Source organism: Symphodus melops (assembly GCF_947650265.1).
Source record: "Symphodus melops genome assembly, chromosome: 7".
Lineage (NCBI taxonomy): Eukaryota > Metazoa > Chordata > Actinopteri > Labriformes > Labridae > Symphodus > Symphodus melops.
The window spans coordinates 12,985,208-13,002,176 of record NC_136697.1 but is presented as its reverse complement, the minus strand read 5'-3'; the positions used below and the strand labels follow the sequence as shown (position 1 = coordinate 13,002,176).

The 16,969-nt window shown below is 38.4% G+C and overlaps 2 protein-coding genes across 4 annotated transcripts; one reads left to right on the top strand and one right to left on the bottom strand.

The window, feature by feature from the left end:
* Positions 1-323: 323 nt before the first annotated feature.
* LOC306826562 (DET1- and DDB1-associated protein 1-like) lies at positions 324-3,032 on the bottom strand. Its single transcript, XM_079347947.1, has 5 exons — positions 2,667-3,032; positions 2,325-2,405; positions 1,904-1,955; positions 1,610-1,671; positions 324-1,507 (listed from the first exon to the last, which is right to left on the bottom strand). The coding sequence occupies exons 1-5, from the start codon at positions 2,673-2,675 to the stop codon at positions 1,403-1,405; spliced, it is 309 nt and encodes a 102-aa protein (XP_079204073.1). The 5' UTR covers positions 2,676-3,032; the 3' UTR covers positions 324-1,402.
* On the top strand, positions 2,440-15,783 carry abhd8a (abhydrolase domain containing 8a). 3 transcript variants are annotated; one of them, XM_079347942.1, is made up of 5 exons: positions 2,440-2,601; positions 11,063-11,895; positions 12,491-12,661; positions 13,219-13,435; positions 13,520-15,783. In XM_079347942.1, exons 2-5 carry the CDS (start codon positions 11,072-11,074, stop codon positions 13,730-13,732), a joined length of 1,425 nt encoding a protein of 474 aa, XP_079204068.1. In that variant the 5' UTR covers positions 2,440-2,601; positions 11,063-11,071; the 3' UTR covers positions 13,733-15,783. The 3 variants fall into 3 exon arrangements, with proteins under 3 accessions (XP_079204068.1, XP_079204066.1, XP_079204067.1); XM_079347940.1 differs by lacking the exon at positions 2,440-2,601 and adding an exon at positions 7,500-7,936; XM_079347941.1 differs by lacking the exon at positions 2,440-2,601 and adding an exon at positions 10,849-10,950.
* The last annotated feature ends 1,186 nt before the right edge of the window (positions 15,784-16,969 follow it).

Here is a 16,969-nt window from a genome sequence, read left to right as displayed (position 1 = left end):
TGATTTGTGACCAGAGTAATAACATGCAAAAATAATCTCAACTGTCATTTAGAGGAAACATGATTGAGAAAGTCTCACACATTTGGCTTTTTTTCAGACATGCAAAAAGTGATATTTGTGTGAATGAGAAGTGTTTATTATCAACTTGTTTTGACTTCCTTCAGCATAAAAGAAACAGCGGCTGGGCAAATGAATAAAAAAACAACTGACTTAAAGCAAATTCAGAGTGAGTTGTTCTCTTGTTACCTGATAAAGGACAAATAGAAATTACAATATGTATGCCGTACAAAAAATATTTGTGGAGTATTTCAATGAGTTTTACGTTTATGACCAGCCCACAATTTATTAAGCCCTGCAGTCAAAAGCCAAAAATAACTTCTGAATACGATTCAAACGAACAGCCTTTTTAAAGATGACGTGAATGGCACATTTATACATCAGTCCAGTGAAACACCTGTAATCATTATCTCTTCCATAATACTACAACTGTTTCTATAAAGTTATAAGAACGAGTGATTGAATTAGGATTTTAATCTAGACATCAAACTGAAGATATGGCTACAAAATACAACTGTACAAAACAAAATGTGCATCCTCTAGTATAGGACTGTGTTGGCTTGAATAAATCCAAATTAAGGGAACATGCTAGAGACCGTTCAACAGTTGCTCCCTTCATCACCTGTAAACACATAGGTGAATCTGAGACATGGTGAAACCTCGCTTGTTTCCATGTAAGGCAATTAATCATAACATTTCTTTCCTTTCAGTCCACAACAACCACCCCCAAAAAAAGGTTTTGTTTTCAGTTACTGTTAGTACAGTAAAAAATTAGAGATGAACTAAAATACATTTTAAGGATCATCCACTTCACGTTTTAAAAATAAAACTTCTGAGTAGAAGCCACACACGATGGCATGTCACTTAAACATATACACAGACTTGACCTAAGACATGCATATCTCTAAGATGATGTGAACAACGACCGCTGTACACCCTGAAAGAGCAGCAGAGGCAACAAATGTACTTCTTGCATATTTCAAAGAAACCTGTGTGAGCCAATGTAAGGGAACACAAGAGAGGAGAGGGATAAGGAGGTAGACGCCTGTTGTTTCAACTACAAAGACGAAATATGAGGCAGAGGTTTTTCTGGGAGTTAAGAAAATACTAGGGAGAGTATCACACAAGGTGATGGGACTGTTTTTTTAAGTAGGAAATCTGAAGCAATAAGCAAACATCAAGAGCAGTGTTTATTAATGTCATGTTGGTTATGATTTGAAATATGTCGCTCCTTGTGGGCTTCAGTTGTCAGTCCTGGGTTTGAAAACAAACATCCTGCATCTGTGCGAACACTTTCTTGGTACAGCTCAGTCTCTGCTGGGTGTGCATCAACAGCACAGACATTTTATGAATCCTCATTCAGCTCCCGGCAGTCTGTTCTGGCAATTTTTCGTGGAGGCGCTGTGTTCTCCCCCTCTGTTTGTTCTTGCTCTCGCTTCTTTGCTGCATTCTGATGAAAGGAAGACGGTAACATAATTAACAAACAAATGAAGCATCTCACAGAAGACTGCTAATGTCTTTTTGATTACATTCAATATCTTCAAACCATTACCTTTTTGTCCCACTGTTGATGAAGATACCGCAGTAGGATGTTTGTCTTCTCCGTGACAATGACTGAGATGAAACAACATAAACAATGACCATGGCATTGTAAAAAAAAAAGAAAAAAGATGCAGCTGAGATCGGCTGTTACTATGGAGATTACTATCTAGATAAACATGTTAAATAGCTAATGTAACAAAGATGAATATCAAGAGAAAAGTTTTTGATGGATTGGTTCACTAAGATATTGTGACAGAAAGTATGCTTGCAGTATCTGTGAAAATTCAAAGATCAACACACTTACTCTGCTCTGATGGATACTCCCGAGTTGGAAGATACACAGATGGTCTACGGTTCTAAAACAAAATCCAGATCTCTGTTAGTCCACACAGTGGATCAAATCATTCAAAATGGTACCACTTGAACAAAAGAAAGAACATTTACAGGCGACATTATGTTAATCAATTAAAAAAAATGTATTTGTCCCCGTGGGGGAATTTAAGGGCACACAGAGCAGTAAATAAACAACACTGCAGATATACTAAAAAATTAACCAAAGTGTCAATAAAAGAATAAAGTGTCAACAAAAGAATAAAGTGTCAAGATGTAAGTAGAAAGTTAAAATACAAAATTCCAAAGCTAGATAGAGCGGACAGCGATCAGAGAAGAGGTAAACAGACTTTATGATGGTTGTGTCTTCATTTGGAAACATAAAAGAAACTTACTGAAGCTTTGCATACAGAGTCCGCATGAAACCTGCTGAAGTTAGTCTTGTTGTACACAGGTAGTCCCTTTAGGAAGTCTTCCTGAGAACAAAACACACACAATAGAAAAGAAGCACCACACAGTTTAAAAGTAAATAGTATCCGGGATTGTAGCGTTGAAGAAAACCACCACATCCATATACAACAGAGGAGTAACAGAGATTAACTCCGTGACGGTATGTTGGACTAGATAACGTGGCAGGGACGTTTACTGTGGCTGTTTCACAATCCCACACAGGTGAGGATCAACTAGTTCAGGCAAACATACATTAAAAACTCAGAAAGGTTCAGCTGTGAACGTACCTTCTCCATTTCGCTCCGTGTCCCCTCTTCAGGCCTTGAACTAGAGAACCGACAGTGGAAAAACCAGCAGATGCTACTGGTGTTGCTAGCTCGTCACTAAGCCTTGTTGTCTTTGTCGTAGCCAACACACCGGTTTGTTTACCCTTTTGAGAGCTTCTTCTGGCGACTAGAAAACGTAAAGTGCTTTTATGGCTTTGGGATTATGACATCACGCCACTTAAAATGAGTCGAAAACGTTCCCTTATTATCAGATAACTACATGAAAACACTAATGAACGTTTCTAGAAAGCTAACTTGCTACTTGATCACAACCCCATTTTTGTTGTTCCTTTGGCGGGGGCGTGTTCCTCATTGAGATTCCACGGATTTGATTGGTTGAATTCTTCTAGCCTTGTGACGAGATACACACAGCACCACGCTGATTGGCTAAATAGTGATTATGTAACACATTTGTCTTCCAATAGCAGCGGGCTTATGACATGAAAACAACTCAATAGACTTTCTACAGTATGACCTCCATGTAAATTACTTTTCAATGTAATATCTGCTTTATGAGGGTGAGTGGATCTTTATCTACAGAACTATTAAACTATTAAACTATAAAACATTTAGTCTCATTAGATCTGTTGTTATAGCCACGTACACGTTATTCTTCATGCTGTTGCTTCTGTAATAAGCTTTATTGAGAACTCTTTCATTTTTCAGCATTGAGCACTTGGACAGATAAAGAAATAAAAGTTCCCGGATGTTCTGCTACAATATACCAGATAACTGAAGAAAACTGCAAACAGCTAACTGAAAGAGATCAAGATGTGCTGAGAGCAGGGCGAAGTCAAACTCTATATTCAATCATGCCTGCAAGACTGTGCTCTGAAGATGTGTACATATTTCATGCAATACTGGCATGTTGAGGTTATCAATGAATTACCTTTTGTATTGTAAATTACACCTATAGATTCTTATGAAAAGGTCTCAGATACCAGGTCAGATTTAAATCAGGACTGCAAGGACCTGGGATTGTAATCTCAGTATAATTAAGCCTTTTCCTTTACACGGAAACTGTGACATTAGACTAAATATGTCACAGCGGTAAATACCTTTGCAACTTTTTCATATACAAAAAGATGGCAGCCATTTTTCTTGTAAGTCAAACATTCATCTTCTTAAAATATCAAACTCTTCATTACTCCACCTGTAGAAACCAATTTATTGTGTGTATAATTGTGTATTGTATTTAAATTGTTTGGTTTAGATGTCTATTGGTTTACTTAATATGAAGATAGATTAATATGATATAATATGATTATAGCTCACTCATGGGTGAACAGAAAGTATGATTGGACACTGGAAAGACACCACACCATCACAAATACATATTCAATTTATATCATTGTTTTTAATTTTCTAGACATCTGCTACAATTAATTAATTTTGACCCAAAGGTTATGGATCAAAAACACTGGTTGAAACCACCAGGCTTCATGTTTCCCATGGCAACAGCAGTTTCTTTATGTTGAAGGTTAGTTTTAGTCCTCCTGCCCTGAACTAAAGCAGTGGGACTGCCAAACAAAAAAGGTTTCATCACTGAATCCAATACCAGTGTTCTTTGTAGAACGCTGCCAGCATTCAAAATCAATGCATGCTTCCTTGAAGTCTTGCAGTTCTCCAACAGGGCTCTTCAGTGTGAGAGGGATTTGCGTCCCTTAAACATGCGTCGTAGAATCACCTCGATGCCCCCTTTTGAACTGAGCCTCTTGATCCAGCCGTGGGTCCTCTTGCGTTTGATGTTCTTGGGCTGATACTCCGTGCCTCTTTTCCGTGTTCGTACCTGCTGGTATTGCCATGGAAGCTGTTGGAATACTCCTGAACCCTCAGCTTGTGAAGACAGAGGCCCACATCTGGAAACTTGAGTCCCTGCAGCTGTTCTGGGTACGATCCAGTTGCTGAATAATCTAATGTGAGAGACCCCAGTCACTGCAAGGCTCCCTGCAGGTGAGCTGTTAAAAGAGCAGAGATTAAAATTGTTATTGAAATGTTACTTTGAAATACCAATATAGTGATTATAGCAACTCATGTGTTGATTAGTCTCATTTATTGATCCTGTGCTTTGTTTTTCTAGGTTGTGGAATTGTATTTAATCACATTAGCTACCTTTTTTAATAGAGATGGGACCAAGCCAATCTTACATCAGTATTGGGTCAGATATTGATGTCATTTAAATATCGGATATTGGACTGACGGGCCGGCGCTAATCCACACCAAAGACTAAGAAAGACGGTTGGGCACTTTTAACACTCAACTCGTACAGTCGCTATTTAAAGATATTCAGACTGAACTGTAAGAAGTGTCCACAAATCATCAACATCAAGACAATGAGATGGGACAGATCCTTCTATATGATCAAAATACAATTATTACACTTAAGTTAAATTGAAAAACTTAAGCCTGTAACTTCTTCTTGTTTTCATGTAAAGCCAGCACAAAGCAATGCAATGCCAGGTTTACTTCAACTTTCTGTAGCTTTACACATAATACCACCACCACCACCATCAACAGCAACAACAACAAAACATTGTTAATTATGATTTAAAAGCAATATAAGATACACTATCAGTGCATATGTATCGTAGCTGAAATAAGAACATTAGTGCATCTCTATTCTTTAACTAACTCAATGTGTTCAAGCATAGGACATGAGTTAGATTTCGCACGTGTGAAGTTATATTTTATTGATACAGAAAGACTGAAAAAAAGAGTTAAACTTGAACACAACGTGTGGCAATGCAACTCAAAATACTTGGACAAATACATTTTTATTCAATCACATGATTAAGCATGGAGGTTTCACTTCATACTTGAGTGCAGAAATTAAAGATAAATTTGGCTTTGTTTAAATAGTTATTAACATGGGTTACATACAATCTCAATGAAAACATGATGAAAGTAATGCCTTTCAAGAACAATACAATGCACACTTTTCTAAATACTTACACAATGAAGTTAGTTTGATACAATGTTATGAAGCTTAATAAAATAAACAAATTGGACGTCTTCTAGCATGATGATGCTAACGATGAGCTAACGCTGTAAAGCAGCTTGCCGATGTTTCTATTGTAATAAAACAAGACTGCCTTTTGTTTTCATCTAACATAGAAGTACGTAGACTCTGTTACCTGCTGAGACGGGATATCACACGTAGTCGAGAAAATGACGACTGTATAAAGCTCATTTTAGATATTTATACAGTTGACACAAGCATGAGAGCAGTGAATGTCACAGGTCCTGCGAATGTGAAGCCAAACTATTGGCTGAGAGGTCTTAACCAATTGAAAAGCTTGTTGCTGCACTACGTCACTGTATTTCCCTGCGTTTGCTTTACAGGTGAAACCCTTTGAGCACTTTACCGACCGATGACAACTTGAATATATAAAACTGTTTTCAGGGGCTAACAGCCACATTGTTCGAGCTATTGTTTGATTTGATGTTCTGCCAGGTGTCGAAAGCGATTTGTATACCATCCCTATTCAGTGTTAAGATTAGCCATCTCTCAGGAACATGTGCTGACAGATTATACATGTGTTGTTTTAACGTGGGCTGTTACTCCACTGTTAAAGGTCAGTGCTTTCCTCAAAATGCTGTCCTAAGAGCTTATGTCATTGTATTTGTGGACTTCTTGACAAACTATTTGAAGATCTCCTCTGGTAGATCTGAAACAAAAACGGTTACAGAGTTAATTTGTAAGTTCTCCCTATATGGCCTTGTAGTCCTAAATTAGAAAAAAAAAGAAAGAAGAAGAAACCATGCAGTTGTCTGCGAGGTGTTGATGATGGAGGGCGTTTGAGATTTTACCCATAATTATGAAGCAAAGACATGCCTAGTTCTAGTCTGCAGTTGTGACACGTATTGCCATTTGTCCAGGTAGACCTACAGTAGGCCTACAGGTACATTGGCCTTTTTGTACATTTCCTCATGCTAGGTGGATGCATATGTCACCATAATCAATCACAAATCAATTGTTCTTTTCTTGGCATTGAAAGTAAAGCAGGACTTATTTCTCAATAAGAAATCAATTCTCACTTTGAGGATGAAAAATGTAGGCCTATACTTTGAATAAGCACACCTAGATAGCCTATGCCAGCAGGAGGATATTCAATGGATTTACTGAAAAGGTAAAGGTATTTAATATACCTAACATCTTTTCACAAACCCTTAAATAATACAAAGAGTTTGGATACATAATGTTAATGTTAATCAGATCATTTTGATTAGATGTGTATGTTCATTGGGTGGATTAAAACAGATATGCACTGATGGACTCTTATTGATAGTGATGCGATTGAGATTAATAACTGTTCTTTAAATGCTACATCAAAACAACCGATCTAATACTAACCTTACAGTCATATAATTGGATTTGGATCTTGAATCATTTGAACGAAACTAAATGTGCATTCACAGTCACAGCAGTCGTTTCCACAACAACAGACAGTTCACAGCTGTTGGCTCTGCTTCCCACAATCGTCACAGCTGCTCAATCCGTGACAGGCACCGATCTGTCCCAGTTTGTTGATCAAAGTTTCAGGGTGTCACAGTTTATCTTAATCCAATAGTCATCATTAGAGTTTAAGCAGCAATAACACGTATTCAGGTGTTTTTTCGTGATAAATACAGTACGGGTTGTGACACACATGAAGGCTTGATCAGGGTCAAGATCCATCTATTTAACTGGTCAATTGTTTTTATCATTTCTGTCACTCTCCCTTCCCTCACGCGCGCGCGCACAGTCGCGCGCATTTAGCTTTTCTTCAGCCTTGGCAACAAGGAAACAAGCGTTTCTCATTGGCCTCCTCGCGGTGTGCTGATGTCTTCTATTCGCCCTGCTCACTGCCACTCAGGAGCGAAAATGCCTGAAGATCGCAGTGTCTGCTGCGGATGCAGGAGCAGCAGGGCTGGGCAGGGTTCGGCCTGAGTACGCAGTGGATGCTGAGGAGGAACAATCTGCCGTCTTGAATCGTGATGGGTATCTTATTGAAAGACACCTGGCACACTTGTATGAATGCATGCTTTATCATCAATCCAAACATGCCCGTGTGCAGTGAGAGTATAGTGTAATGAGGGTAATAAGCGGTGTGGACTATTCTGCAGCAGCTCTAGCGTAGACAAATTGTTGCATCAAATGCAATATTTTTTTCAGTTCAGTTTCTTTAGCCCTTAACTGTCAGCATTTGGCGCCGATTGCTTATCACCCTGAATCATCTCTAATTCTGCAGGTAAGGACACATTTGTTATTGCATTATGTTTTGTCATAATTCATATTTATTGGTCATCAGACAGGCCATCTCTTTATCTGCATCGTAAACAGATCCACAACTACAGCATGCAAATGTCCTGGGAAAATGCAAACATAATACATCACCATCAATCAATAAAACATGCATAGCATCGTGCAAGACTGCCTTAACATTTTTTTTATCGTTTGCAACTTTGCTAAGACATTATTGTTTGGGCCAATGTCCTTGTATGTGCATTTTATTTTTATGTACACATCTGATGGTACTAGTTTACGTCAAATCATTAAAACTGCGGATTGCGGCTTCATCTTTGTTTTCATAACGTCAAAGCACAAAGCTGTAGGACTTTGTGCTCAAGGCATTTTATAACAAGATTTATGTTTAAGATAATAGTCACGATTTTACAAATATATAAATGTATAGTTTATTGTAAGTCCAAATATGATGCATCATGCCAGACTGGGCCGTATTTTGTGTGCTTTGAACTAGTGCAGCACAGAGTGTGCCAAATGTGTGTTACTGTAAGGCTTGGCAGACACATCAACCTACATTTTCTGCAATGCAGACCAAGACAAACATGGCTGAGTAACTGTTTGACTTTAGGGTTTTTCGGTTTCATATGTGGGCCCATTTGTTCCCCGCAGCCTTCTTCAAAGCCTGGTTGACCGTAGTGATGGATTGTAGGTCAGGAGGAAAATCCCTGACATGACAAGGCTGCAGACCGGTGTGTGTTGTTTGTGTTTTGTTAATGAGGTATAATGGCAGCTGTTGTTCTCCACCAACACTTAACGTCGTCATGAAGCGCTTGCATCTAAACTGGCACAATGGATTGGTTCATAATACAATTACAGATAGACCTAAAAAAAATACATATAGATAGATAGATAGATAGATAGATAGATAGATAGATAGATAGATAGATAGATAGATCATGTATACATACATACATACATACATACATACTGTACATACATGCATACACTTGGCTCCCTGGTGTAATTAGATAGCACACGATGCCCTGACCTTCAGACCATCCTGCAGCACCAACAAAAACACAACTGGCATGAACATAACATACACATGTGCAGCTGCATACTCAGATAAACAAGCTTTATAGACGAGGCGTGATGTGTTCAATGTCTGAGTCATTATTTTATCTACATGGGGTTGTTTAGAAACATTTATTGTTAATATAGTGACTTAAATGTATAGTGAACAAGACCGCCAGTGACAAGGTTGATTTTTAATATTAATACCTGTAATTGTTGCTGCAATGCAGGCAAGTAATAAACAGCCAGCTGTCTAAAGAACCCTTTTTAATCAATAGTTTTGCCTACAGGGGTTACCACATCCATAGGAACAGAAACATAGTCATATGAGCTTTGGGAGCATGATTGAAATGACTCTGTTTAAGTATCTTCATATACTGTCAGTCTATGATATTAATATACTTCAATCATGCATATTTATATATAAATATACTCATCTTTCCCACTTGCTGCCTAAATCATTTCAAAACTTTTTTTAGCTAATTCGCAGATCCATTCTTTCAATACAAGACACACAGAGAAACTTCAGACACAGAGACACTTCATCCTCCTCTTTGTCGCACTACACAGACTCAGTTTTCTTTTGTTTACAGAGGCTCAATACTCTGGAATGCTCAACTTCATGTAGTTAAATTATCCTCATCCCTCAATATTTTAAATTAAACTAAAAGCTTACCTGCTAAATCAGGACTCCTAACAGTTTCTTTTCAGAATGGTTGTCTTTGGATCATTATCCCCTTACAAGCTCATACACTCATTTAAATATTATTATATTACATTTATATTCTTGTTTTTTATTTCTGACTTAAGTGTGTGATACTAAAATGGCACTTGTATTGCTTTCCTTTATTATTTGTTTTTATTTTATTTATTTATATATTATATATATATTTTTTTTTTTTTTTTGCTTTCTCTTTGGTTGTTGATTTATTTTTCTATATTTCTTGGGGAGGTCCTTTCTTAAACCCATATAGGGTTTTTTAACCTCTCCCGCACTTACTATTTTTTTGTTTAATGTTTTCTTATTTGTGTAATTGTCTTTTTGGTGCAAATAACAAATGAAAAAAAAGAAGAAAAAAAAAGACTATGACCTAAAACACTTGTTGCGCTTCAGTGCAATGAGCAGAATTGTAAGATTTACAAAGGCAGAAATATCCACAGAACCCTCTTCTTCAAATTGTGTAGGACAAGGAAACTGTAAAACCTTACCATGTAGAGTAAACATGACATTTCACATTCTATTTCCTTTCACCAGCTTGTGTTTACATGAGAAACTAAGAACCAATGATACTTTATTTGCACCGATGCCATGATGTGTTTTAGCCTACGGAGGAAATGAAAGATTATCTACGTTATGAGCTCATTTTAACGGAACAAGAATAGCTTGGAAAATGGCTATCACACTATTATGATACATACATAGAGTTGGCAGGCATGAACACAGTCATGCCAAAATAAGTGGGGATTTCTATTTATATATATCCTGGTTCTTCTGACCATGTGAAAAGGAAAGGTTATTAATAGCAGACGTCTAGGTTGGCATGTGAGTTGTCAGTCTTCACTGACATTGAAACCATAGAACTGTTGGGCAATAAGTATTGTATACTTGTGCATCTGTCTTCATATGCTGTTATGAACGTGGAGTCTCTCAATGTTAAGCTTCTTTGTGACCCAGGTGAGTGAGTCAAAATGGGTGCTTCACTTAAACTGGCGTTGGCTTTTGTGCTGAGGTGTGGAGTCTGTCAAACTAAAAGCATCCCTGCTGTTGGTGTTTCTCATTTCACTCATGGCACTGTAATCTGATGAAAGGATAAAGAGAACCGTTTCTTTGTCGCTGTGTTGCTAGGAAACAGCTTGAGTCCAATATTAATAGAGACCATGCTAGGAACAAATTTCTTCCTGTTGAGCTGTTGACATTTGAAAAATTGCCAACAGGAAATTGAGGTGGAATCATTTCACATTCTTTATGTTTGAAACTGAAAACTGTCTATTATGTCAGATTTTGAATTCTACTGGTAACCTGCTTTGTTATATCTGTTTGATGTTGTGTATTTAGGGACGCACCATGTTGACCAGTATCACTGAAGGAATACTGTGCTGCCTGACTGGGAAAGCTGCCAGCCTGGTCTTGCCCCTGGAGTCTTCCCAACCTTCTGATGGTTTTGAGTTTGTGGAGGTGAAACCTGGGAGAGTCCTTCGAGTGCGGCATATTGTCCCTGAACGACAGCCGGTAGTAACAGAAGAGAAAATCACTGGCAAAGAAAAGACAGAATGCGACTATGAAGATGACGACCCACCTGAGGATTCCTATAATGAGAGCGACTATGGTAGCAATGTCCACTGCAAGAGGAAGATCACTGTCTACCGTAATGGCCAGCTAGTGATTGAGAATCTAGGTGATGTTTTGCACTCTGAGATTCTGCAGTGTCAGGACGGGGATCTGGAACCTTGCAGCACTGTCGAGGTGGAGCTGGCTGACTACAAAGAAATGCCCTCTTCCCCTGACCCTAACCCTCTTCCCTCTCCAGTTCCACCATCCCTAGGGGAACAGAAACCCGCTCCACCTCCACGCCGTCGCCGTCGCAAGCCTAAACGCACAGTGCTGATTGACTCCAAGAGGGTGATCTCGAGCTGCAAAGGGACACACTCAGATGTAGCGCTGTTTTTTGTGCACGGCGTGGGAGGCTCTTTGGACATTTGGAGCAGCCAGCTGGACTTCTTTTCTCGGCTGGGCTATGAGGTCATTGCACCTGACCTGGCAGGGCATGGAGCCAGTACTGCCCCGCAGATCGCAGCGGCTTATACTTTTTATGCCCTCGCAGAGGACCTTCGTGCCATCTTTAAGAGATATGCTCGTAAACGAAACATTCTCATCGGCCATTCATATGGGTGAGTTGGGTTTTTTTGTACAATCAATCACTGTCTTATTCTTACAGTCAAAAAACTGAAACTCAACAGATATTGTGGAATTTAAAACATCACAAATATTGAACAGCACAAAAAAACTATCTACCACCGGCAAATAACGAAAAACTATTCTTTGACAGAAAGGGCGGTTATGATCTATCTATCTATCTATCTATCTATCTATCTATCTATCTATCTATCTATCTATCTATCTATCTATCTATCTATCTATCTATCTATCTATCTATCTATCTATCTATCTATCTATCTATCTATATATACACACACACACACATATACACACACACACACACTATATATATACTGTATATATATATATATATATATATATATATATATATATATATAAATATGGTGGTCACAAGCTTCAGCAATGCAGATGGGCTCTAAAAGTCACTGGATTGGTTTTGATATTGGGAAATGAAGTACATGTTAATCAATCGATTATTGCACACTTAAGAATGTCTTTGAAAAAAATCCACAGCTAATCAAAGAACCTGCTTTTGTTTTTTATTCATTAACATGCTTGACCCCTCTTTCATTATATCTCTTCCAGAGTGTCTTTCTGCACCTTCCTGGCCCATGAATATCCCGATCTGGTCCATAAGGTGGTGATGATCAATGGAGGGGGACCCACAGCTCTGGAGCCCAGTTTATGTTCAATTTTCCAGCTACCATCGTGTGTCCTGCACTGTCTGTCACCCTGTCTGGCCTGGAGCTTCCTCAAGTAAGAGCTGCAATTCCATTATTGATGTTCCAATCCCATTACTTCCATACATTCCATAGTTCCATACTTTACTTTCCAGATAACTATTCTCATACCTAGAATTAAGTATCAATACACAGTGTCACCTGATTACAGCATGAATAAAATAAAATCATATCAACAATAATGCATTGACTTGGTGATACCTTGTACCCGAAACTACGTTTTAGGCAGTATTGCTGGCTGATCTCAATATAGACATCGATACTGGTATCAGTATCATTATCAAACAACTGTATTTTATATAGTGCCAACACTAACACAGCACATCAGAGTTACTTCTACCTGTACTTCAGGGCAGCCTCTAATTGTAATAGTTTAAACTAAAATATCATATATCATATATCACATATATAAAAAATCCTACAGCTCTGATATCATATTACTTTCTCAGTTCTACTATTGTTCCTTTTTGTAATATGAACACCTGAATGACACAAATACAGTTTTTAGACATTGAATTGAAACCACTGAACTTAACTTCAAAGTAACCATTTCTGTATTTTTGACAACTTTAGAGCTGGATTTGCCCGTCAGGGTGCCAAAGAAAAGCAGCTGTTGAAACAGGGCAATGCCTTCAATGTCTCTCCGTTCGTCCTACGAGCCATGATGAGCGGACAGTACTGGCCGGAGGGGGACGAGGTCTATCACGCTGAGCTCACTGCACCAATCCTGCTGGTTCACGGCATGTGTGACAAGTTCGTGCCCATGGATGAGGACCAGCGCATGGCAGAGGTATGATACCTCTTAAAAAGTGATGCAAGCTTATTCATGAAATGACATTGTGTCTTAATTTTCTGCATCATGCTTCCTTTCCAGATCCTTCTTTTTGCATTCCTTAAAGTCATCGAGGAAGGAAGTCATATGGTCATGATGGAGTGTCCCGAAACCGTCAATACCCTCCTCCATGAATTCTTTCTTTGGGAGCCTGATATGTCCATAAAAGACAGCCGCAAGTCGGACACAGAGAAGAATGTTGTCCTCAGTGACACTTTCCCAACACTGAAAAGCAATAAATCTCTGAACAAATAACCAACGAGGAGTCAAGTTCGATAACAGAACCCAGCAGAAGGCCTTTTTTGGCATGTGTTCTTAAGGCTGCTCCCCGGCTGAGAGCTGTTACAAACAGGGCCACGTCTTCAGGATGCAGACGGCCACTGGTGCTCAAAGATAAAGTGGGACTTAGTCATGGTGCCGACCAGAGAACGATGGAATGGACATAAAGATAAGAAGAGTGGATGCAAATATAGTCAGTTTTGCTGTTCTTTGATACCAGTCTGTGCTCCATCTTGTCATGTTTGAAAAAATGACACAACATGTGAAGATCAAAAGGACTGTGTCCATTTGTGATTTGTGTATGAAAAGTTTTCTGGTAAGAACTGACAACTGCAAGAAACAAAATGCTTCAAATCAATGAGATGGTGTGTGAATTGTCTCACCTTTATCTTCAATACTCTGTAACGTATTGCAGAGCTTCTGTTTAACCTTTACAAACTAGTCTGTTCATGGGAAACTGGTAGAATAATATGCACTAAAATGAGGGATTACCAATCAGGTTTTTTCATGTTATGGTAAAGGACTGAAACATAACTGTTGATAATAATAGTTTCTCATTAAATAGGGGCTGAATAACAGTGGGAAATGGTTAAAGACATTTATTGTCTAACAGTATACATGCAAAATATCATCATACTTCAATATAAATGTTTATGTTAAATTATTCCAGAAAAGTAATCACAAAAATACAATGATAACGTGCAATCCAGTCACCTATTAACCACATTCATTCTATGTGTTGTATACACTTATTCAGACTTTAAAACTCACAATCAAAGCAGCTGTTCATAGATTGGCTCACGTTTTATTTGATTAACAAGCAATTTATTTTTCATATAATGAACTCCAATATTGAAGCTTAATCAAAACAGTGATGTGTGTCTATACGAAGCACAATGTAACATATTTGCATGAAAATGAACGACTTAATGAGACATTTATTCAAACTGGTTCTAAAAAATCAAAGACAGATGATCACTCACATGGATGACGTTCCACCTTTGTTCTATCCATTTGTAAATGATATCCTAAGGATACAAAATATTGAGGCTCTGCATGAGTCTAGATCATGAAAAGTATTTCATCAGACAGTTACAATATATTCTCATATTGTAAAATTCCCAAAGCACTCTCCTCTAATGAAAGTGAAGTATTATTTTGCCTATATTCTGAAATAACAGCAGCTGTCATAAAAATACATGGTTTTGCTTCAAGATGTTGTATCTTCAAGCTGATAAATGCAGGAGTGTATGTTCCCCTACTACTTTCCAGTGCATCCTATATTTATCTCACAGTGTCAGACAGAAAGAATGAGCAACACTTAATGCTCACAGAAAGACATTCATTCATGGGTGCTGCTTTGTCTCATAATGGGACTGTAAGGTGAGTTAATGCACAGTCTTTTGTGCTCTCTGACAGTTCTAATCTGTTGTTTGGATAGTTCATACTGCTATGAGTAGAAGATGGTGGACAGGTGAGACTGGGTTCCCAAAGCCCATATATATATATATATATATATATATATGTGTGTGTGTGTGTATCTGAGGCTGCCAAAGCAGAAAATCCTCTGCAAAAAGGGATGTTATATATGCATTTTGACAGAATGCGGATGCAACAAGACTGGTCTTATGCAACTGAAACAACAGAGAGAAACAGAGTGGAAATAAGCTGACAACTCAGAAAATATGATGTGTTCCCAATGGACTTCTCCAAAAACCAACAAGTGCTGCTGATGCAATGTACTGTGTGTCTCCTTTGGTGTCAGTTACACTGTATGGACTACAGGGTGCACTTGTACTTCTTATTATGCTAAAATTGTGCATATACAAACTGTCAGTGCTCCTATGTGCTATATCCTTTGGTGGTTAACAAAATGTGTTAATGTTATTGTTGCATTTATTCAAGGGAATCATAATATATGCACTGCCTAAATGATGATGCATATAATATATATCCTATCAAAGCTGGTGAATTCAGTGTATGAACGTGCCTTTACTGGCATGAAATAAAACTATGTTCACAAACTATGTGACTTTGCTCATTTGTTTATTTGCAGAATTATCATAGTAAGTGCTCTATGCACCAGGAATATAATAATATTATTAATATGATACATTGAAATACTTCATAGTTCATACTTCAAAGTACACAAAATAATTGGTGATATTTTTTTGAAGATAGAATGTAGTCAAGATTATATACCTCGTGATTATTATACAATTGGCTCAACACATGACATAAAGCATCATTGGGCAAATCATATTATCTCAAATCAAATTATTTAAAGGTATTTATTCGTTATGTACACAATTATCTATCTATCTATCTACACTCAACAAAAATATAAACGCAACACTTTTGTTTTTGCTCCCATTTGTCATGAGATGGACTCAAAGATCTAAAATTCATTCCAGATACACAATATTACCATTTCTCTCAAACATTGTTCATAAATCTGTCTAAATGTGTGATAGTGAGCACTTTTGCTTTGCTGAGACAATCCATCCCACCTCACAGGTGTGCCACATCAAGATGCTCATCAGACACCATGATTAGTGCATAGGTGTACCTTAGACTGTCCACAATAAAAGGCCACCCTGAAATGTGCAGTTTTTGCTTTATTGAGGGTCTGGGGACTCAGAACCAGTCAGTATCTGGTGTGACCACCATTTGCCTCATGCAGTGCAACACATCTTCTTCGCATAGAGTTTATCAGATTGTCAATTGTGGCCTGTGGAATGTTGGTCCACTCCTCTTCAATGGCTGTGCGAAGTTGCTGGATATTAGTGGGAACTGGTACGCGCTGTCGTATACGCCGGTCAAGCACATCCCAAACATGCTCAATGGGTGACATGTCCGGTGAGTATGCTGGCCATGCAAGAACTGGGACATTTTCAGCTTCCAAGAATTGTGTACAGATCCTTGCAACATGGGGCCGTGCATTATCTTGCTGAAACATGAGGTGATGTTCATGGATGTATGGCACAACAATGGGCCTCAGGATCTCATCACGGTATCTCTGTGCATTCAAAATGCCATCAATAAAATGCACCTGTGATCTTCGTCCATAACAGATGCCTGCCCATACCATAACCCCACCACCACCATGGGCCACTCGATCCACAACATTGACATCAGCAAAGCGCTCACCCACACGACGCCACACACGCTGTCTGCCATCTGCCCTGAACAATGTAAACCGAGATTCATCCG

Bases quoted from the DNA above. Each gene is read 5' to 3' on its own strand.
- LOC306826562 (XM_079347947.1), bottom strand. The intron at 1,956-2,324 runs GTAAGTTTCTTT...ATTTTGTTTTAG, and splicing joins ACTCTGTATGCAAAGCTTCA to AACCGTAGACCATCTGTGTA. The intron at 1,672-1,903 runs GTAAGTGTGTTG...GTTTCATCTCAG, and splicing joins GGAGTATCCATCAGAGCAGA to TCATTGTCACGGAGAAGACA.
- abhd8a (XM_079347942.1), top strand. From the start codon at position 11,072: ATGTTGACCAGTATCACTGAAGGAATACTGTGCTGCCTGACTGGGAAA. The intron at 11,896-12,490 runs GTGAGTTGGGTT...TATCTCTTCCAG, and splicing joins CTCATCGGCCATTCATATGG to AGTGTCTTTCTGCACCTTCC. The intron at 12,662-13,218 runs GTAAGAGCTGCA...TGACAACTTTAG, and splicing joins CTGGCCTGGAGCTTCCTCAA to AGCTGGATTTGCCCGTCAGG.